Genomic DNA, 23820 nt, shown 5'->3' on the forward strand with positions numbered 1-23820 from the left:
CGTAGTTCACGTGACTGGCCAACATGACAGATCAGTCCAAGCGAAACCCGTCGCGGTCGGCCGTAGTATCTGCAGGTCATTGGTCATGCAGCCCTCATAAAAGTGACACTGAAAGCCTTTTCACACTGCACTTGCTTTTCGTGGCGTTCACGATGAGGCAGGACGCAGGGACGAGAGCTCACCGGTGTACGCTTAGCCATAGCCGATTGCTATTAGCATTCTGAAATCACTCTGCCGGCAACGCTTCAATTGGATGTGGCGTCTCCTATGTTGAACATTTTTCAACAGGAGGTACGGCGCAACGTTGACAAACGTTCTCCTTGGCCCTCGCACCATGACGATGTTTTGCCGTCACCCTGTGCCCTGCTAAGTGCAGTGTGAAAAGGAAATTAAAAACTTAAATGACACGTCAAATGAAGTTACTCAAAATAAGTTTATCATTGTAGGTTGTTTATCGCTATTATCAATATTCAAGAGTCAATTCTGCCAAATATGATGTTATGTATTCAATATTGAAAATATTCAACACATTGTGATCTCCTTGAGCTTTTGTATACTTTTGATTATCTGAATTTAAATCACCATAGCATTTAGATTTAAATTGTTATTACTATTTATTTTTAACATTTACAGCGAACATTTAGATTTTGCTTATGGTTAAAATTTTGATGTACACATTTAGATTTGGGATTTACATTCAAATTTAATATTTAAATTTCGATTTAACGTTCACTCTAAATTGTCCATAGGTGTGATTGTGAGTATGGTTGTTCGTCTCTGTGTGCCCTGTGATTGGCTGGCAACCAGTTCAGGGTGTACCCCGCCTACTGCCCGAAGCCAGCTGGGATAGGCTCCAGCAACCCCCGCGACCCTTGTGAGGACAAGCGGTACAGAAAATGGATGGATGGATGGATTTAACGTTTAGATTTAAAACGTACATTTATTAAACATTTACATTCAACATTTTGATTTGGGATTAGATTCAGAATTGTACTTATGGTGTAACATTTGAAGTAATATTTGGATTTAACTATTTCATATCTCAAAGTTGACAAAAAATTGTTGTAAATGTGCGAAAAATAATAATGCTCAAAATCTCAAGACTGTATTCAAAATCATGTTTGAAGCTAAATGTCACAAAATGTTGCCATGGACCAACCACCCCCAACTGGTTCCGTCGTTGCGCTTGAGAGGACGAGACCAGTAGTCAGAAAGTGAACTTTTCAAAACAAGCATCATCGCTCTAAATTCTTCTTCTCACTGTTTAATTCAATAAATTGCTTGTGCACAGCAATTTCCCGCCAGGGCAACATGTTGCTGCATCGTCTCAAACAAGAACATGCTTGTGGCTCATTTCATCGTCACTCAATGTGACACATTTTTTGGGTATTGGTGTTACTGTCAAAATAAAGATGTGAGTTTACACAAAAGTCATCTCTCATCTGTGATAAGCCGGATTTCAATTGTTCTTCAGTAAAACATTGTTATTATGACCACTCTTCTTCCTCACCTGGACCACTCGGTTCTCGCTGCCCCCGAAACGTTTACATCACTCAATAGTGTCCCTCACATTTGTCACCGTTATTTGCGATTTGCAGGGTTCGAACGCAGACATTTTGCTGCCGAGCTTTAAATAGCCTGTTGACCGCAGAAAATTTGGTTGAGTGTGTGACAGGGAGCGTGCGAGCCTCTGCCAAGAAGTGGTTTGGGGAGCGCGCGCGTGCGTGTGTGTGCGTGTGTGTGCGTGTGTGTGTGTGTGTGTGTGTGTGTATCTGCCTGCGTGTTTATGTGAGTGTTGGAGAGGAGCGGGGATAGCTGGGGAGGGCATGAGTGAATGGCTGCGCTATTGCATCCTCTCAGGAGACCTCTAAAACACATAGTGCCGTCTACACAGACACGCACGCACGCTGGGCCCCGCCCCCTCTCACCCCCCCCTCAAACTCCCATCTCCTTCTGCCCATACCTCCACATCCTCGCACCGCCCCCTCAACTAAAGTCTGCATGCACGCTCTCTTTCTCTGCCAGACGCACCGACGGACCCAAGAGTGTGCGAGAGCGCGCGTGGTCGTGTGGGTCTATTAGAAAGTCGCGCTCGGTGGGTGCGAGCGTTCAAAGGGGGTCCGATGACAGGATAGACGTTTTTTTTTATAAGCACCATCGGCACTTTTTCCCCATTTTGTTGATGGGTTTGCCCTCGAGCGCTCTCTGAGGGGGGTTTAAGTTGAATGCAAAGTTTGACTGCAATTTTTTTTTTTGGGCAACATCACATCCCTCCTGTGGGAGTGGAGGCGCGCGAGGAAGGGACGGACGGACGGACTGACGGACGGACGGACGGACGGACGGACGGGAGACTTGTGCGGACGCGCCTGTGCAGCGGCCGTGCGTGGCCGAAGCGCTGGATGCGAATGCGATGGATTAACAGCAGCAGCAGCAGCAGTAGCAGGCTCCTCTCCTCCGCGCCGTTTTTTCCCCCTCCGTTCCCAACCCGGACAAGGAAATCTACATCACGGGATTATTTGCACTCTCAAAGGGTTTCTCCTCCACACCGAGCTGAGATGACAGAGGAGTGTGTGTTGCGGTGTGTGCTGATGCTCTGCTGTGTGCTCCTCTCGGCCAATGCCAGCAACTGGCTGTAAGTTCAAGTCCAATTTTATTTTTCTCTCTTTCTTTCCTTCCTTCCTTACCTTCCGTTCCATTTGGCATCTTCTCTTGCTCAGCTCAATAAACTCATCCTCCTTTTCATCATGCAAAGCGCAGGCGGTATACACGAGTTCATTGTTAATCGCAGACTCATATGATGATGATGACTTGCCGTTTTTTTTTTTGGCATGCAATTATATGAAACTCGTAAATTCCAATGGCCGTCTCAAAGAAACGGTTCTTTTTGCATCGCACCAATAATAACTCTCGTTAAAGAAGTGCTTACAGATGATGAGGACACAATATAGAGGGAGGGAGAGATAATTAAAGCCGCAAATCTTAAACGTCATAGGAATAGCGGAAAGGGCTATTTTTTTTTTTCACTTGTTGGGAAGCAAGACGGACTTGGATGTGAGTGAAAGATGTGCTTTTAAGATTCATAAAGAAAAAAAACAAAAAAACGATGTGACATTTCTTACAAAATGAGCATTCGCCACAAACCTGTGCAACGCACGATTCGTTCTAATTATAGTGCAAAATGACTTAATAAATAAGATGGAAACAATTAAGGAATGCAATTTTTACTTTTTCAAACTGCAAACTGTCTGCTGGGGTCGCATGTGTGTGCCTGCACTCCGCGGAGGCGGACGGGATGGTTAAGTGGGTTTCTCGCATTCCTCCGCACTCCATTTTTTTTGTGTGTGTGTGTGTGCTGCGATTCAACCTCTTTTTTATCTTCCAACACATTTACGATGCGCGTCGGTCATTTCGAGAGGATCCTTCCATTTCATTCCACCAAAAACATGCCCCGAGCGTGGTTTGTGTTTTGGGTGGAAATTTGGTGATGCTGCCGTGGGTTCCATTCCCCTGCATGTTAGAGGTGCCTCACCACTTTTGTAATAATGAATTATCCCATTCCTAGTTTGTCAGTTCTATTGAAGGCGTGCGAGGATCGAACTTCATGTCGACATTAAGATAAGGCCGCCCACTGCATACGGATTGACACTAATGAGAAGAACGCGCACGTGAAAGCGTTGCCAAAACAACTTGAACCCTGTCACGGAGTGCAGAGTAGGCTAATTCACGCGCTGTTTGTGACTGAAGGCGTGGTGACAGCGGGCGTGTACGGGCAAGCTTGCGAAAGTTTGCGGAACTGCCGGTCGGCTCGGCGGGGATTATTCCGTGTGGACTGTACACGCCGAAGCGTCACTTTCACCTTCGGCAGGAGCAGGTACAGACCAGCTTTGGAACCGTGCGCTATCAACTGGTTTCGGTGTAAGACACAATCTCACAGATACTGCTTTACTCTCTGTTTCATTTGATTTATGGTCTGGAAGTTATTTCCTCATGCACACACACATTTATAGAGATTTGTCGATGCTCTGATTTACGTACACACTTGGGGTGCTGCTGTCATAGATTGAGAGGGAAGGAAAGGAGGCACATTATTATTTATTTTTTTTGCTTTAGGTTTTTGCATATGGTAATTCAATTTACAATGTTTTAGAAAATGAGTGAGGTTTTGAATTATGGGTCCGATTTTACCCGTTGTGACGTTTGAAAGCAAAAAAAATAAATAAAAAAAAATCATTTTTTGCCCTGAAATTTGAAGGCTTTTCCTAAAAGGAACCCATAAATCACAAAAATAAAATAGCCTAAAATGCAATTTTTTTGTACAGGTGCTAAAGCTGTTCAGGGTCATATAATATTTGGCCCATGACACTAAAAGACACTATCATTTATTCACCACTGTAGGTGAAATAGGGCGGCACGTTGGCTGACTGGTTAGCACGTCCGCCTCGCAGTGCAAAGGTTGTGAGATCAAGTCCGGGCTTCGGCCTTCCTGGGTGGAGTTTGCATGTTCTCCCCGTGCTTGCGTGGGTTTTCTCCGGGTACTCCGGTTTCCTCCCACATTCCAAAGACATGCATGGCAGGTGAATTGGACACTCCAAATTGTCCATAGGTGCGATTGTGAGTATGGTTGTTCGTCTCTGTGTGCCCTGCGATTGGCTGGCAACCAGTACAGGAGGGTGTACCCCGCCTACTGCCCGAAGCCAGCTGGGATAGGCTCCAGCAACCCCCGCGACCCTTGTGAGGACAAGCGGTACAGAAAATGGATGGATGGATGTAGGTGAAATAAAAGCAAACATAAATGTGTGGATTTTATGTTTAGTTTTTAGTTTTCTATGGGACATTTAACGGATTTCAAGAGTAAGACTGAAGCCGTCAGGCGCCCTAAACATGCACACGTTGGTCTATAAGGCGTCATGCATGGAGGAACCTCAAACCAGTGAAAAGTGGTTGACTTCATCTCTCATTTTAAGAACTATAGTCCCAGTGGTGTCTATTTTTCATTGTCCAATTGCAACCTATTAAAATATCTTCAAAACAACGTTTTGAATAAAGCTAAAGGCAGGCTTGGTTTAATTTAGTCAACAACAATTACTTGCACAACTACCATAAAATAACTTATTTGCTAAGAGTTGTGAATTACACGCTAAATATGAGTGGCTCATAAATGCTCATCGCCCTTTTTTTTTTTTTTTATCTCAGCCTCCATGCATGCTGCAATATGTGTCCCCTGGGAATGTTTTATAAAAGTTTCTTTTAAAGTGACATCTTATGTCTGATATTGCACCGAGATTCGGGGAATGCGCTGGCAGGGCTCACTCAAAAATGCGGTGATTTACTGTGGAAGAAATGTGGTTGTTTTTACAGTGGAGGTGTAAATGTTAGGTGGACCCGACCCAGTGCAGGTAACAGCTGCGTGCATGGAAGAAGAAGAATTTGGACCTGTGGGGCCTCGTTTCAGTCATGCTACAGCAGCAACCAACGCAGAGCAGTTAAGGAGACTCCAAGTCAGATATGAGAAAGTTATGGGAGCGAAAACAATATCCTGCCCCCTTTTTACAGTCTCAATTTAGAACACATGAGAGCAGAACATAACCCGAGAGGCCTCAGAGGCACTGTTGTTGGTATAGTATAAGATGAAAAAAGAAATAAATAAAAAAAACATCATAATGATCTTAATTTGAAAAAAAATCAAAGGGAAATCAAATGAACACTCAGGAGCAATGGTCAATTTTGGACTAAGCAACGTCGCTTTTTTTTTATAAGAGGGTGTGCGCACTTGTGCAACAACATTATCTCAGTTGTTTATTTTTACTTCCACTCTCTAAAATATATTTTTTTCTCTTGAGTTCAACTGGTTTTGGCCACATTAAAGGCGGAACAAGTTTTTCAAAGATTTATCTTGGTCTCGTTTTTCGTAATATAAAAACCTGGCGTTTGAACGGGGCTGCGTCGACTTTTTATATCCGCTGTAGGTTTTTATACAAGAAATATGACCGGCATCATCCTCAAATATTTATTTTTACAATAGTGTGCACTGCAGGCAGCGACTACAAAAGTAATATGATGATTTTTTTTTGCAGCGACATGCTGTCGTGGGTTTGCGGTACGATCGGATTTTTATTGATGGCCGCCGCGCTGTCCTTCTCTTAACAATATATCTCGTCTACATACACAACGCAGGCAATTCAAATAAAGAAATTTTCCCTAGGAAGAAAGGAAATATGATCCGGATGCCTGAATGACTTAATATCTACCACACTGTGGAGTCTACCATAAATATCATTTGATAAATGATCAGTTAAATGTTTGTGATGGCACTGGCTCCAAATGGAGATTTTACTTTCCTGTTGCTTTTTAATACTTGAGGGATTTAAGTGACACCATAAAAAGCTTAGCTCCATTTTATGGCAACGAGTTATATAGAATCACACTACTTTTTTTGTCTTATGGAAGTCAACCAAAAAATAATCTTTGCAATTATTATATTATTTTACATTACAGGCCATATATAGATTATTATAGCAAAAGCCATCCATTTTTATCTGTCTTTGGGGGCGGCCATTTTGCCACTTGCTGTCGACTAAAAATAACATCACAGTTGCACAGGGCTCAGGTAACGACCAATCATGGCTCATCTATTTTCTGGGTTTGGTCATGTGACATCTGCAAGTTGATCTGATTGGTCATTAGCTAAGCACTGAACAACAGTGATGTCATTTTCAGTCGACAGTAAGTGGCGGTAAAAGGCAAAATGGCTGTCCTTTGAGATGGTGAAAAAGGGGTTTATTTTGCTGCTTAATTCAAATTCCAGAAACGCAATATTAATCAGAATGTCGTGTTCAGACGAGAGAGTAATATATTACTGTGAAGAAAATATTTTGGTTGACTTCCTCGTTAAGCAAATTAACTTTTATTAGTCATTTTTTGAAAGTCCATATCGTCACCCTCTTAAAATAATTGCCTAAGTCATAAAAAAAAATATATATATATATATATATATATATATATATAAAAGCTAAATCGTGTCTTGATGATGCAAATGGTTGATTTTTTTTGTGTTTCCTGAAAAATCAAAAAAATGACTTATAGGCAATTATTTTAAGAAGGCGTCGATATTGAATGTAACAGCATAGCGCGCTATTCGCAATTTTACTAAGAATATTAGCACATTTTACAACAGGCACAAATAATTTAAGATAAAGCAGAAGACATCCCAAAGTTTAATTAATGGGTTTTTATCTGGTCTATGTGCATCATAAACAGCCCATCTTCCTTTATAGGTTTATGAATAAGATGGACCTTAAGCCATCTTGGCAAATGACAGTGATGTTCCATTTGATCATTTAATCAATAGCCTGGATGGAATACGGTGAACAATAAACAGCAACCAAACATAGTCATCGGCTTTCTCACGGGTACAGATATGAATGCGCTGCTATGATGCTAATCATAATGTCCTACTGGTAGCGTGAAGGCGTTTGACATGATGTCACCGCTACGGCTCAAATGTGCAAGGGAGCAGTCGAGCGCGTGTCCCGCGCAACCATGGTGAGGTGCTAAAGAGATGACAAGGTAACCAGAGAAAAGCAGAGACCTTGGCAGCGCACGCTGGCGCCGCACGCTTTGTTCACATTCACGTGAGTGCAATGAGGTTGCGACATGTTATTTATTTCAAGCCCTCTTGTCGCCACCGGGTGTGCAATTATCGTGGCGCACTTGAATCGCGCAGGGATGACCAGATTAAGGCTCGGATGAGTCGAGGGCAGATCGGACCGACAGGGCCCCAAAGAGCGCGGGCGGCCTGGCTGAAAGATGAGATACAATTGTGGCGCTCCGCAGAGAGCAGTGCGCCGGGCTTTCGGGAGACATAACACACCCTCTGGCGGCGACGGAGGTGGGCTGAAACGCGCGCCGACGACAATGGCGGCGAGCTGATGATTGCAGATGGGCCGCAATTCCATTCCATCTGTGGAATGCTGGCGAGCAGATACGACAAAGTTGAAGATGTGACTTTCACTGAGATTGGATTTGTTTTTTTTTAAAGGGCAGCAGACCCCTGCAAAAGTATTGGAACGGCAAGGTCAATTCCTTGATTTTTGTTGTACACTAAAGACAATTTGGGTTTCATATCAAAAGAAGAGTATGGGACAAATGTATCATGAGCGTGGTACTTTTATTAACCATAGGCAGAAAGGTGAGCCGACAACCATGACTGGACGTGACGTGACTAGACTGGCCGCCATGACTGGACGGGACGAGACTTTATTGGTTGCCAGGACTGGACGGGACGCGACTAGACTGGTCGTCATGACTGGGCGGGATGTGACTGGACGTCATGACTGGACAGGACGGGACTCGATTGGTCGCCAGGACGAGGCCGGACGTGACTAGACTGGCCGCCATGACTGGACGGGACGAGACTATATTGGTTGCCAGGACTGGACGGGACGCGACTAGACTGGTCGCCATGACTGGGCGGGACGAGACTATATTGGTTGCCAGGACTGGACGGGACGTGACTAGACTGGTCGCCAGGACTGGGCGGGGTGTGCCTGGACGTCATGACTGGACAGGACGGGACTCGATTGGTCGCCATGACTAGGCCGGACGTGACTAGACTGGCCGCCATGACTGGACGGGACGAGACTTTATTGGTTGCCAGGACTGGACGGGACGCGATTAGACTGGTCGCCATGACTGGGCGGGATGTGACTGTTTACGTCATGACTGGACAGGACGGGACTCGATTGGTCGCCAGGACTAGGCCGGACGTGACTAGACTGGTCGCCTGGACGGGACGTGAGTAGACTGGTTGCCATGACGGGAACCAGCGTGACGTGACAGGACCTGATTTGCCTTGACTTGCCGGGGAGTGGCTATGACTTGGCTGTGACAATGGCTGCGACAATGGCTGCTTGTCTGTGACAATGGCTACTTAGCTGCGGCGATGACTTGGCTGTGGCTGTGGCGAGAACTTGTCACATAAACTTCCACACATAACACAGACAATGCACCCACACTGACTGGACAAACACAACAGACTAAATACACCAACACTAATGAGACACACCTGGGGAAGGGAAGACACACACAGGTGGACGTGGTTAGACATAACGAGACAGCTACTCACTCTTCAAGTGAGCAGACGTTATGAAATTAATTTAAAGTGAATAATTTACTATTTGTTGGCATAACCCTTATTTCTTCATTTGAAATGTTTTTCCAGGCCTTTACTGCAGCCTCTTTCAGTTCTTCGTCTCTGTTTTTTTTTCCTCACTCATCCTCTTCTTCAGCAGGTAAAATGCATGCTCTATTGGGTTAAGGTTCGGTGATTGACTTGCCCAGTTTAAGACCTTCCACTTTTTCGTCATTGCCTTGTTGCATGATGAAGCTTCTCCCGATTAGTTTGGATGCATTTTTCTGTAAATCGTCTGTAGACTTCAGAATTCATTCTGACGCTACCGCCATGAGTTATATCATCAATAAAGTCTAGCGAGCCCGTTCCAGAAGCAACCATGCAAATCCAATCCATGAAATTGCTTCCACCGTGCTTCTCAAATGAGCTTGTGTGTTTTGGATCATGAGCAGATCCTTTCTTTCTCCATACTTTGGCTTTTCCACCTTTCTTGTAATCAAGATTAACCTCTACCAAAATGGTGTGTGTGTGGGGGGGGGGGGGGTATCTGCGTGTGTTCAGTGCGTTAGGTTTTCAATTTTTTTGTGGTCCGAAATTTCACCTGTGATGTTATGATTTGCGTTTTTGTCTTGGTTGAATTTTGGGGTTTTTCATGTTGTGGCTTGGTTAATTTCTCTCGTTATGGTTTTGTGTCCACCTGTTCTCGTCAACCCCATTCCTCGTGTCGACCAATCAGCTCCCTCAGCCACTTGTGTCATGTGCAGGCGTTTCTCGTTGTCTCCTTCCTTTCCTTGTATTCGTTTGTCGGATCGTTGCTTTGCTTTGATATGTCGTGTCTGTTTGCTGCCATGTTTCAGTATCGTAGTGAGTTTTGTGTGACTGCGTTACTTTGATTTGGGTTAGCCTGGACTTTCCTTAATTTAGTATTTGTATATCAGTGCCTCGTTTTTACTCTTTATTTTTATTTGATCAAATTCTTTTTGAAGTCATTCCTGCCTTGCCTCTCTGCATTTGGGTCTTCAAAGCCATGCTAGTAACGTGACCGAGGATAAGCGCGATAGAAAATGGTTGGCTGTTTTTCTAATAGGTTTTCTGGTGAGCTAACAAATACACGCACGCACGCACGCACGCACGCACGCCCGCACATACACATACTCACCCACACACGCACACACAAAAAAAATAAAATAAAAAATAAAAAATAAAAGAGCAATGATGATGACATTTCCGAATGAACAATACTGAGCTCTTAAAAAAAAAGAAAAAAAGAAAATGGTTGGCTGGATAAAAAACATGTGTCTCTGTTTTCAGATTGCGCAATATAAAAGTACATATTTTTCGAATAACTGTTTGCCGTGGCTTAGCGAGAGTTGCAAGGGCTTGCGACGAGTCAAATATTTGTTCAATCTATCACGTGATCCTGCAGCTCCTCGGCATATTTCAGATGTTTATTATTGAGATTTTTTACCTTTTTGAGTCAAAACAAGTGTGAGTATCTATCAACATTGTTTGTTTGTTTTTTGCGCCATTGCATGCTACTCCATCAATTTACATACATAACACAGTTATCAGAGAAGGAAGTCTCTACATGATATCATCTGATCATTTGCATAATAAGGAAGTTGTATGTAACCAGTATGAGAAATGGTTACAAATTTATACCACACAAAATACTACTTTTTTTTTTTTTTATTGCTGGCCCTTCAATCATGCGCTTAACATTTTTGTAATAATTTACATATAATGCATTGAAATTGATTAGCAGACAATTCAAACACGTCTTCACGCTTCGCAATCAGTTACCTCGGTCAGAAATATGCGCCGCATTCTCAGCTTCATCGTGACTCATGAGCTTGTGCGCATTTTTTTTCGTTTACGCCCTGGCCTTAGCCTGTAAACGCGTGCCCGACCCCTCCGTGACCTTCATTATCCACATTTCATCCTGATCTAACGTTGAAAAGGCGAAGCTTTAAAGAAGGAGGAGACTCGGCAGTGACGAGGCGAGAACCAAATATGTATTCTAGCCTCCTGCACAGATACGTCTTTATCCATACAAATACTGTATGTGTGTTAGAGTTTACACACGTGTGATAACTGTGTAAATAGAAAGCCGGACGGTGCGTGTCCAAACTTGCCCACTTTGCATGAATGATTGCAATTCCACAAGCGAGGACGATTTCCACATCTCGCCAATGAATGCAAGAAATGTTCTCTCAACCAATCATGTGAATTGCATACAATTAACATGTTCCTTAATCGAACTGTATGAATAAATCATGGACCTAAGTAATTATTAGCTGGGTCAAAGGTCACATTGGGGGACAGTTTACAAATACATTAGAGATATATTGTGTTTTAATGTTTTTAATGTTTTATGTCTTAAAAGAAGAAAAAAGAAGAAAAAAAAAAGACGGAAAAAAAAAAGAAAAAAAAAAAAAGAAAAAAAAAAGAGATATATTATGTTTAAATTTGTCAAAATCTTTGCACCACAGAGCTTTGCTTGTCATCCGGCCCATCGTAACTGGCAGGAGATGAGGGTGGTAGGACAGCCACAGAGGCTACAGGTGCAACAAGAAAGAACAAGTTGGCGCAATGTTCACAACTAATATCTTCTAAGAATGTTAATGTGGCACATTCGGGTTGATTTTTTTTTGAGTTTGAATTACATAAACGGTTTTGCTGACTAGATTCGCGCTGTCACCATCGACTATTTTTTTTAGAATCGATCAATTATTTAATCGACTAATCGGATTAGTTTTAATTTTTTCACTAAAGTGTATTTCAAAAACATTTGTTTACCTTCATGCTGCTTTCTTTACAAGCATTTCGCATCGCTCGGCAGAGAGCGAGCCGCCATTCTACGTCACCGCGCGTACGTCCAAATAAAGTTTCTACAAAATGTATTCAACTGGAAATGATTTTTGAAAAATGAATCTTATAATGTAGTATATTTATTATTATTATTATTTTTTTTATTTATTTATTATTATTTTTTTTTTTTATGTAGTATACTTATAATGTTGGCAACAAGCAAATACCTAATATAGAGCAAACTTGTCATTACAGTCAGGGTTTCCTTTTTAACATGATTTTCTGAATGTTAATGTCAATGTTACTCAAAAAAGGACTACAACAAGCCAAATGGAAATACTTGCAAACGATCGGCATATTTTCCACGACGATAGCGCCATCGCATCACTTTCCAGCTCACCACAGGTACATGCGGTGCCGCCAAGTTTAGAAACAATGGCTTTAGAAACAATCAACTCGTCACCCAGCTGTTATCTCCGAGGCAGCTAAAGGCCTGCAACACGGCGGGAAAAATGTTGCTGTCACCTCCCTTTGAAATACCTTCCAGGTTGATTTTCATTCCAACATGATGCGCAGCACAAAAAAGTAACATTTTATGACTATAACGGGCTACTAAAACACGGCCCCCGCGCGCCACATGAGCAGTCGTTCCTCGCCTTATTGGGCGACGGCACTGATAACAGGCGAGAGGTTAATCCGTGGAGTTTAACCGTCTTTTTCATTTATTTTCCCAAATTGGCACGAAACGGCCGACATGTGAATGTGTCTGTGTTTCAGCGTGCGAGGCTTGCGGTTGTTAGCACAGCATGTTATTTTTAGGGGGGGGGGGGGGGGGCAATGAGCTCTCGTGGAGCCACCGGCGTATAAATACACCCAGACACACGTGTAAGATCATAAACACGCCAACAAACAAACATATTACCATAGTATCGGGGGTTGCCTCACATTTTTCACACGGCAGGACTTCCACCTTCTGCTTTCTTCAATGAGTGACTTAAAATGTACTTCGAATGTGCCTAAACTTTCGTTACGACTCAATACATTTTTGTATTCATTCATCCCCAGTAAGGTCTGGAAAGAGATTTCATCCAGGCAGGTGATGCAGCAAGCAGAGGGATCACAATAAACTAGGGAAACAGCGCCCTCTGCAGGTTACAGGATGTCTTAGCAAAGTTGTCAATAGTCCCAAATTTGTGGCTGTCTTGTATATAATTCGATTCAAGTTGGTTGATCAGACTCGGGTCCATATGACAAACACACAGCACATGTCATAAAAGAAGAAGAAGAAGAATGAATGTATGTACAATACCGCAGTTAGAAAAGTCTTTGTTGTCGTTGTTGTTGTTGTTGTTTTTTTGTGTCTGGTGTTTTCCCCCAAGCAAGGGAAGAATATTAGTGGTATGTTCATTCACGATGATGATGATGATGATGATGATGATGATGATGATGATGATGATGATGATGATGATGACGATTAGGGATGTTCGATGCCCTTTTTTATTTAGGCCGATACCTATACTCAAATCTTAAATACACACCGATACTGATCATTATCATTAGTACTTATGATACATATATATATATATATATATATATATATATATATATATATATATATATATATATATATATATATATATATATATATATATTTATTTATTTATTTATTTATTTTAAATGACATATATATACCAACTACAGCAAATTTTCCTTAAAATGGAAAGAAATTAAGGGCAATTATATTTTTTTCAATTTGCTCATAAAAGTCCTTTTGCATAGAGCACACAATAAAAAAAATAAATAAAATAAAATTAATCCATAAATAAGATGAAACAAATAATCCAGTGGCCAGAAAAAAAAGTCCCAATCAAAACAATTCAATTCAACACAATAGGGCTTTAAGTCATTTAGTAATGTGTGGTGTGTGTGTTTTTTTTACTTCTGTTTTGATGTTACTTTGAGTTTTTGTCTTTTCAGTATTTTTGCTGTTTTTTTAGTTTCCACTAGTACCCGTTTCTGTCTCTCCTCATGGAGACACGCCGTATAGAAAAAGGATGGATGGATGTTTTGTGACCATTCTGAAAACGTTCCAGAAAGAAAACCAACTGCAGTCTCCCCTGCTATGTTGCCCAACAGAACTCTCTCTGTCACATTCCTGCACGGTTTACACAAAAAAAAAGTTGGTATCTTACCCAAAACCGCTGCGATAGGATCCGGTCCAACTGCGACCCTGAACAGTAGAAATTATCTACAAACTAAATGGAAACATATTGGACTGTAACAATTCAATATGCCTGTTTTAGTGACACAACAATTATTCGTAAAACATTACATAAATAATTAATTTTCCCATGGTGTCCTACCATTTTCATTCTCGTCAGTATTTCCCGTCCAAGATAACAGCGTACGTCCTTAAAGTCGCCCCTGTTTGGATTTATCTCTTATTTTCATAAGACTGCGAGGGGGTTCTAAGTGGGAGGCTCGCTTCATTCCACCTGGACTGAAGCGCATCCACGGGCCGCTTGTGTGTTTGTGTTGCATTACGTATGATCGGCCTTCGCAAAAAAACAACGCCGGCTCCACTGGGTTTAGGCCCGTGGGATTTACACAGGGGGAAGAGGCGAGACGTGGGCTGCTGGTGCGTGTGTGCGTGTGTGTGCGTGTTGCTCGGCCCTTCTATGGGTTGACTCCTCTGCCTTGTTGGGCGAGGTGTTTTGTTAACCTCGTCTCAGGGAAGCAAGGGTGCGCGGCGCAGAATGAGCAGATAACAGGATGGAGGGCTGAAAATGAAACACACTTGTTCAAGGTCTGTCCGTTCCTTTCCCATGACTTTTCATAAAAACACGCACATCCCGAAGAAAATCTCAAGAATTGCATCAACGTCCTAGCTAAAAGTTTTGGGACAGTTTTTTTTTTTTTTGGCTTAGTATGAGACAAGTGATTGAATTTTAAGCTTTCATTTACATATTTAAATTTGGTTCCGAATTGTAATTTAGACGGTACCTTATGTGGGAACCCACTGATTCTTCATGAGTGAAGTTTCGGATTATGTAAATTAGAGGTTACACTTCAACTCAAGTGCTTTAATGTTGGTCTGTTCGGTCCAAAACTGACATTGGCTTCTTTGAATTGGCTCTACTTTTTGAGATATCAATATTTTTGACAATTAAATGAGTAATTCATGTGCTAATATTGCTAATATTTGCTTGATTTTCACCTGAAACATGATTTGCATATTGACAGCTCGGAAATAATAGGTGACGTCGTTCATGATACAATATCAAAAATGAAAGAATACTTTATGGACATGCTTGATTATTAGCATTTATTATATCAAAAAAATTTAAGCCAGTTTGGGGTGGGGGGGGGGGGGGTTCAGATTCAGCGACATCAAAATACCCTAAAACCATTCAAACTTTCTTGGCACCAAATCTATCAGTGTTATTCATGCAATACATAACTTCAGATTTGGGATTTGCCTGTGAAGACACTCAGACTCGAAAAAGGCGTAACCAACATAAAAACAAGATAGTATTACAATTACAAAAACTGCGCTAAACTAAAGGAATTATTCTCATTACCGTAATTATGATTTTCGTAGACAGGCCACCGTGCGCTCATGCATCTTCATTTTCGGAATGAGGGTGGGGGAGCCTCTTCGATTGGCTGGGAGTCAGCTGCATTCCATCCACAACGGCGCACAACGGTGCAAACATCCGCTTACGCCCATTTCCGCCTGCGCAAAGTCAAGAAAAATACCAAAAGAAAGAAAACTTCACCCCCTAGACTTGCACTGGGCACGGAAATAGGTGCTCGAGCTTCTTCTTAAAATTTTCAATGAACACTCCAACCTGTCTCATAATGCGTTTATTATATCAAACACGACCCAGTGCGTAATGTCGAGTATTCAAGTGTCCTCCAAGGTCAAAATTGACTCACTGACTCATTGGCATTGTTTCCGTGATGCTGGAAATGAAGACAGCGAGAAACACATACTTTGTGTGCGGTTGCTCATATCATGGAAACCGTGCCCAGGCCTTCGAAATAAATTAAATTGCAGTAAAGTGAGTCAGTGTTAGGTCACTGTTACTGCGTGTTGGCGGATATGGCTGAGATGCTGTGGAGTGGCGGGCGCAAGTTTATCACTGTGATGAGTGGTGAATACTGACATTGTCTGGTTGGGTCGACCTTCAAAAGAGGCAGTGAGAGGAGGATTATCTGCAACTGCTGAGAGGATGAGATGAGAGGAGACCTGGAAAGAAAGAAGGTGTTTGACCTCCCCTGAAAGGATGACAGGACACTGCTCGCTCTCTAATTTGTTTTTCCCAGAAGAAAAATAGTTCAAACTGTAGTTGTTGTTTTTTCATAATAATAATAATAATAAAAAATTATAATTATTCATAAATTATTTTTACATGCACGACCCATAAATAAATAAATAAATAAATAAATAAATAAATAAAGTTAAACACTGTGGTAAAACATTATGAATGAAATGTTCAAATGGATGGAAATTTAAATGTGAGGATATGATTTTTTTTTTTTCTGTAGCATCCCAGTAAAAGTGCTATCAATATTTTGAGCAGAATGCCTTGGATTTTTGTGCCGCTCCATTCCGCTGAGACTGAGACACACAAGGGCTTTGCAGAGGTATGTGTGGTCTCGGGAACTCGTAACCCCAGCACTCATAAAACGGGCTTCAGAAACCTTAAGGAAAACCAAGTATACTGAAACAGAATAACACCGTTAAAAGTCCGTTGGAGTGCCATTTGTATGCACTCTTGTCTCAAACTATTAGAACACTGAAGTCAATTTTTTTTTTTTTACTTTTGCATGTTTTAGATTTGACAAGAAAAGGTAAACATGAGACAAGAGACCAACAGTTGCGATTTTATTTTCATGTCATACAAACATTTTGATGATAGCATTGTTTTTAATGAAAAAACATTTTTTTTTGGGGGGGGGGGTAATTTTAAATTAAGGAATGCCTAAAATGCATTTTCAATTGGGTTTAAGCCTAAAACATTCCACTTCTAACTTGTATTGTTCTGGCAGTGCTTCCAGTCATGACCTTGCTGCATGAGGAAGGTTCGCTCAATATCTTTGCAGGAATATTTCTTGAAAATGTCATAATAGAATTCTGAAATAATTATGCTGCTTCCATCATGTTGCTCAACAATGACGATTAATTAGCCCATCTCAGAAACAGGGTTATAATAGTTATTATTTTTATTTTTATTTTTTCAAATGAGATAGTATTCATTTGTTTTTTAGTTTTCTTTGTTTAGTATGTGTTAGTGTTAGTTTTCAGAGAAGGTTTGTTTTCACTGTAAGCATAGTTTAGTTAGTTTTATAAACGTAAAATATAGTTTCAGTTAGTTCTCATTTACTTAAAAAAAAAATGTTGTTTACAATTTTTGTTTTAATTATTTCGTTAACGCAAATAAACTTGCCCAGAAGAAGCCGCACAAGCCCAAATTATGCTACATCTAAATATCTCCCAGAAGGTTTTAGGCTAGTCTTTCTTTTTTTCTTTCTTTCTTTCTTTCTTTCTTTCTTTCTTTTAAGCAAATTCAAGCCTCGTCTTCCTATTGTTCTCGTAAACGAGCGGTTTGCATCTTCTGTCATCAAATGCAGCTGTTTTCATGTTTCATGTTCCAGTGGTTTCTTTGTTCGTTAGGAGAGCCCAAATGATTTTGTGCGACGGCTCCTCTTTTGCCTTCACAATGGCTAATTGATCACTTAAAGGTCGCGCTCTGGTTTTTCACGTTGGTTACCCTTCCGACCAGTAGATTTGTTTGAACCATCACTCGTGTGCTGTGTATACACCTTGGCAACCAAAAAGAAAACCCAAGCCATTACTTTGGCCTCGTTTCATATACGGAGCTTGCTCGATAATAATTCAATCACTGTTGGCTGCGATACTTCAAGGTGGTGCGTTTTTAAACGTGCGCGAGAGCGGAGGACTCATTTCAGACTCAACAAGCAATCAACGATGACATGTCAGGAACCGTTGAGCGGTTTAGACAGTACATAATCAAGGCTCTGACCTCAAAGGGGGAATTCAGTGTCGGAAATTGTGAAAGCCTATTTCTGTAAAGCACAGCTGGGCCTGCAGATATGAGAGTGAAGTGAGTTGGGGGGGCGGTTGTGTGCGTGTGTAGGGGGGGGGGGGGTCAGGGCATCAAGACCGATGTCATTTTCTCACACGTCTACAATTGTGTGTGCGTGTATGCAGGATATCTGCCTGACCTGTCTGGCCTAGAGGTGCTGTCTGTGATAAACCACTTTCACTCCTCACAGTGTACTCACAAAGCAGACTTTCATCCAAAACATTCTCACAACATCATGAGAACTGAGCCTGCCCGGCGTAATCTGAATGGCGTTTTTTTTTTTTTTTTGCAAAGTCACATCCTTGCTTGCATGACGAGGGGTGTCAGGCGATTACAAATTTTGATCGCAGTTAATGGCATGACTTCAATAGTAGAAAAGTTGTCTGTTCTAAACGTACATTTTATTGTAATAATTTCCGTTCCGTTCCGTCTTCAATTCCGCTTATCCGGGGTCGGGTCGCGGGGGGCAGCAGCTTTAGCAGGGAAGCCCGGATTTCCCTCTCCCCAGCCACTTCAGCCAGCTCCTCCGATGGGATCCCAAGGCGTTCCCAAGCCAGCCGCGAGACGTAGTCTCTCCAGCGTGTCCTGGGTCGTCCCCGGGGCCTCCTGCCGGTAGGACATGCCCGGAACACCTCCCCAGGGAGGCGCCCAGGAGGCATCCGAACCAGATGCCCCAGCCACCTCAACTGGTTCCTCTCAACGTGGAGGAGTAGCGGCTAATAATAATTTAGCGGCTGTAATAATTTAATACTCATAAAAGTGGGAAAAAAATGTTCAACTAATGTATTCTATTTTCTTTCCCATCAGGTACTTGGCCAAGCTATCGTCAGTCGGAAGCATCCGGGATGAAGAGCAGTGTGAGAGGTTACGAGGCCTCATTCAGAGACAGGTGCGTTAACCTATGACTGACGACAATGTTATTTTTGCACAATAGACACACTGCTGTCGAGTTACGCTACAGCTGTCGAATGCACGCTCACAATTTGGTTCAGGGCTGTCCGACTCCTTACAAAAGAATGTATTCGCCAAATTCACCGAAATATCACACCGCCTGTTCCACAACTTAGACCTGGTTTCACCTGGTCTAAAGTCTAGTCTACTTTCTGTCACCAATTCATCAGGTGCACCAGCTAAGTTTCCAAACACAATAAACTAGAACTTAAATGCAGATGCGCCCCCGCTTTTTTTACGTGGAGCGCACGAGCGCCAGTCCACGACAACGGCGCCCTACGCAATTGACAAAGTCACTTGGTGTGTGTTCTGCTGCAGGTTCAGATCTGCAAGCGCAGCGTGGAGGTGATGGACGCGGTGCGGCGCGGCGCTCAGCTGGCGATAGACGAGTGCCAGTTCCAGTTCCGGAACCGTCGGTGGAATTGCTCCACTCTGGAGAGCATGCCTGTGTTTGGCAAAGTGGTCACCCAGGGTGAGTTAACTCAAAGAGCGCACTGACTCCACTTCTTATTAGCAAACTCACTTTGGTGTTATTAATTTTAGACTTCTTTAACACATTCTTCATGTGCTCGTTCTGTGCATAATAAGCCAAAATGTGTGTGTGTGTGTGTGTGTGTGTGTTTTAGGCACCCGTGAGGCTGCCTTTGTGTATGCCATCTCAGCAGCCAGTGTGGCGTTTGCGGTCACACGGGCCTGCAGCAGTGGAGAGCTCGAAAAATGTGGCTGTGACCACAACGTACATGGAGTCAGTCCAGAGGGTGTGTATCACTTAAAGCCCCCCCCCCCACCCCCACCCTCCATTTGCAAATACACGCGCGCAAAAAATGGCAAGCTCAACAACACATCTAATCAATTACATTTCTAATATTTGGAGAGAACATCTGTTGTGTATCATTTGTAATTTTTCCGACGTAGAAAAGTTCAGAAAATACTCTCGGTAGTTTAATTCTTCCATTATAAAGCCACATAGCTATGTAAAAAATAACAACTAAAGTAGAAAAAAATAAATGCCGCTGCTTAAATGTGTATTAAGTAAAAGTGGCGCTTGTGTGATTATCACTGGCCTATTATCACTGAGTCAGTGTTGTGCTGGTGTCAGGCTGCGGTTGCAGCCAGACAGCAAAACAATGAGACCTCTTATAAGTCAAATGCAAAGCTGCTGACTTGTGGGTAATGGTTTGCTGCTTCAACACTATGAGGATCACCTCAGACATTTCAGTGTCATTCGATACGGTTTTTTTGGGGGTGGTTTAGTTTTTGGTGTGCGTGTAATTTCATGATATTCTAATGTCTTGTCGCAGGATTCCAGTGGTCGGGCTGCAGTGACAACATTGCTTACGGAGTGGCTTTTTCTCAGTCCTTTGTGGACGTGAGGGAAAGGAGTAAAGGCCAGTCCTCCAGTCGGGCCCTCATGAACCTGCACAACAATGAGGCCGGCAGGAAGGTAACGCGGGTTTCACCTTTTCACTTTGACGTCAGGTTTTGTAGTAAGAAGACCTGATTACGATTGGACTCGTTTACACTTGCTTGTGCAGTCTCATTGACATATGACATTGTGTGCAGCTGTCAATAGGTCAGTACTATCAATATCTGCAAACAGAAAGCTAGCATAGTAGGAAGTAGGAGGATGAGTGCTGGCTTTTCTCTTCTTTTTTTTTTTTTTTTTTTTTTTTTTTACATCTTAGTATTATTAATTCGGCAGCTTTTCCGAGTCAACTTTTTTTTTTTTTGCCGCGTGTGTGTGTGTGCGTGCGTGTGTGTGCACGCGTGCATGTGCACGCGTGCATGTGGGTTTGTGCTCTTTCATTTACCTGAAACCTGTTACAAATCCCAGACCCTTCACCTTAACCGTATGAGTCCCACCATAGTCGTGAAGTAGTCAGGAGACCAGAGGAAGGATCAAAGGGGGGGGGGGAAAGATGACACAAAATGAAATCCAGCACCAACCAGCTAACACCCACAGCGTTACCAAACCAGAATCTTTCACCAACCCCAGAAACATCTAAATTCCAACAGATTAGGGATACCCCAAGAGACCAGAGGAAAGCCTAAAGGAAGGAAGGAAGGAAGGATAGATGAAGCAGGCTTTGCTCTTTTTCGCATTGCAAGTTATATTTTGTTTCATGCTGTGTTTTTGTTGTTTTGTTTTCAAAGCTCGTAGCTATTCCATCTTAGGGCCAAATCCACTAAGAATGCGCCGCGTCGGCTAAGAGCGCTAAATATTGTTCCACAACTGCACCCGCAGCTTGCTCCTTGTTAACTTCTTATTCATATTATTGTATATATCATATATTGCTCTAATGACATACCCAAGCAAACACACCCACAAAGTTTGACAGCTCGGGGCAAATTTGCGCCTGATTTGCCACACATGGCAATGGATTTGCGCCAAGAACGCGGCATTATAGTCACAGATGCGAGAAAGATGACATTATCAGAAAGCGAGGTTGGACCGAGGAGGTCCTAAAGCGTTTTCCTCAGTAGCTGAAAAACCTGACGTGATAGAGAAAAACTGAGATCAGTTTTGGATTTTGCAATTGTGTTATCAGACCTAACACAACAAAAATTGTGTTCACCAGTGTAGCATGTCAAAGCATGACTTTTTCTTACTTAGGCTACTATTTTTATGTTTTTTGATGATTTTTATGTTTTTTGATGATTTTTATGTTTTTTGATGATTTTTATGTTTTTTGATGATTTTTATGTTTTTTGATGATTTTTATGCTAAATTAGCTAATCAAGCTTCTTGCTTCTTTTCAGGCCATCCTGGCTCACATGCGTGTGGATTGCAAATGTCACGGGGTGTCCGGCTCATGTGAGGTGAAGACCTGCTGGAAAGCAATGCCCCCCTTCCGCAAGGTGGGCAACGTCATCAAGGAGAAGTTCGACGGCGCCACTGAGGTGGAGCAGCGCAAAATGGGCTCGGCCAAAGTCCTGGTGCCTCGCAACTCCCAGTTCAAACCTCACACCGATGAAGATCTGGTCTACTTGGAACCCAGCCCGGACTTCTGCGACCACGACCCCCGCACCCCGGGTATGCTGGGCACGGCGGGCCGCCAGTGTAACAGAACCTCAAAGGCCATCGATGGCTGTGAGCTGATGTGCTGCGGACGCGGTTTTCAGACTCAGCAGGTTGAGGTTGTGGACAGGTGCAGCTGCAAATTCCACTGGTGCTGTTACGTCAAATGCAAGCAGTGCCGCAAAATGGAGGAGATGCACACGTGCCGGTGATGAACAGAACAAATTGGTCACAACTCGAGAGAGCACACCGAGGACTCGCCAAGCCTCTTCGGCTGGACGGGACCAAACGTTTCTGCTACTTTTCGACGGAAACGGGCCGAGTCACCGTCAAGCATCGTCTCCCTCCCTCTCCGCCCCTTCTTGTAATGTTTAACTTATTTGTTGAGACTGAGGAGCTTATCTTGGATTGACTAAGAAGGAGGGGGGGGGGGGGGGGACGTCTAGTGGAGATAAGGAGGGACAAACAGCACCCACAGATGGGTGAGGTTAAAAGGGGGGTATGTGTGTCGAGGGGGGCCGGTTGGCCCTCTGTCCTTGCTGCTGCCGCTTCGGGGGACTCCATCAGAGTGCTGCGCGTCAATAAAAGACGCGCCGCGAAGACAGAACCGGTCGTACGGGGACTTTATGGGATTCGCTTTATGTGTGCGCGCGCGGCTGCACTGAGCTAAGATTTTTGTATTTGGCATCGCGCGGGTGCCATGACGTACACACACACACATTTGCAGACGTGTCTTCTGTCTGAAGGGACCCGATGAATGACAAGTGAAAGCCACTAATCATATCCTTCCTTTCTGTAAACTCACAGCATGAGCACAAACGACCCCCCCCCCAAAAAAAAAAACATTCACATTTGGAAAATATTGCTCCAAAAAGATCCGTCGAGGTAAGAGAGAAAACCCCGTGAACCGTGTTTACACCAATGCGGCATAGTTTGGTTCAGGTCGCAATGAAGTGACGTTTTTTTCCGTTGTAAAAATTTAAGATGGCTACCCAAAATAACTAAATTGCAGAATACCACATCCATTGGGTTACCGAATGGAGGAGCGTTTAGCCTCGATACAAAACAGTGAGTTTGTTTATTTTAGAATTCGCCGACATTCAACAAGAACTTAACATACAAATTTTCCTACACCTGAAAAACACCTTTCTACTCTTATCTTGTAAAATGTTGGTCAACATTTGCCAATATTAGGGTTTTGAAAGTGTTATTGAGTGCATGTAAACGTAGTCACCATAGTGTGACGTCATCCTACCATACACACAAAAACGAAAACTACCGCGCTTGGTGGAAATCAGCATCCGTCAAATAAGATGGATATTGATCTCCTTTTGTAATTGATATTTGACAGTACAAACAAACACACACACACACAAAAACATGCATCAGACAACAATACGTTAACAAAAACATTACGGGGTCTGCCGGATGGTTTGCCGAGCATGTTCAACTTTGCATGACGACTGAAGCACTTTCTTTCCAACAGCACATAAAGCCGCCGCCCCGCAGCATCTGACAACATGTGACCACATACGGCCAATTCGTACCGCCGAAAAGCCACGCTTGCCTACCATAATAATGTGCTATCATAATAATAATCATAATGTAGATCTGTAAAGACTTATACACTGAAGATTATACTGCCTATGAATGTATGTTCATGTTGAATATATGCTGTGTCAAATACATTTGTTGTCACTGACTTCTTTTTTTTTTTCAAAAGTGTGTATCGGTCATCGTGGGAATTCATGACCAAGCACTGTGGGGACCAAATAGACGAGAGCAAAATTTTAAAA

At 42.7% G+C, this 23820-nt stretch overlaps 1 protein-coding gene across 2 annotated transcripts; it reads left to right on the forward strand.

The window, feature by feature from the left end:
• The first annotated feature begins 2041 nt into the window (after positions 1 to 2041).
• Positions 2042 to 22421, forward strand: wnt4 (wingless-type MMTV integration site family, member 4). Of its 2 annotated transcripts, none has more exons than XM_086086537.1 (6): positions 2042 to 2632; positions 18862 to 18943; positions 19324 to 19477; positions 19632 to 19763; positions 20307 to 20449; positions 21766 to 22421. In XM_086086537.1, exons 1-6 carry the CDS (start codon positions 2226 to 2228, stop codon positions 22234 to 22236), a joined length of 1389 nt encoding a protein of 462 aa, XP_085942663.1. In that variant the 5' UTR covers positions 2042 to 2225; the 3' UTR covers positions 22237 to 22421. The 2 variants fall into 2 exon arrangements, with proteins under 2 accessions (XP_085942663.1, XP_085942664.1); XM_086086538.1 differs by lacking the exon at positions 2042 to 2632 and adding an exon at positions 3841 to 3871.
• Positions 22422 to 23820: the final 1399 nt, after the last annotated feature.

The sequence above is a fragment of the Leptonotus elevatus genome, chromosome 10 (assembly GCF_054856555.1).
Source record: "Leptonotus elevatus isolate MCC_2025b chromosome 10, RoL_Lele_1.0, whole genome shotgun sequence".
Lineage (NCBI taxonomy): Eukaryota > Metazoa > Chordata > Actinopteri > Syngnathiformes > Syngnathidae > Leptonotus > Leptonotus elevatus.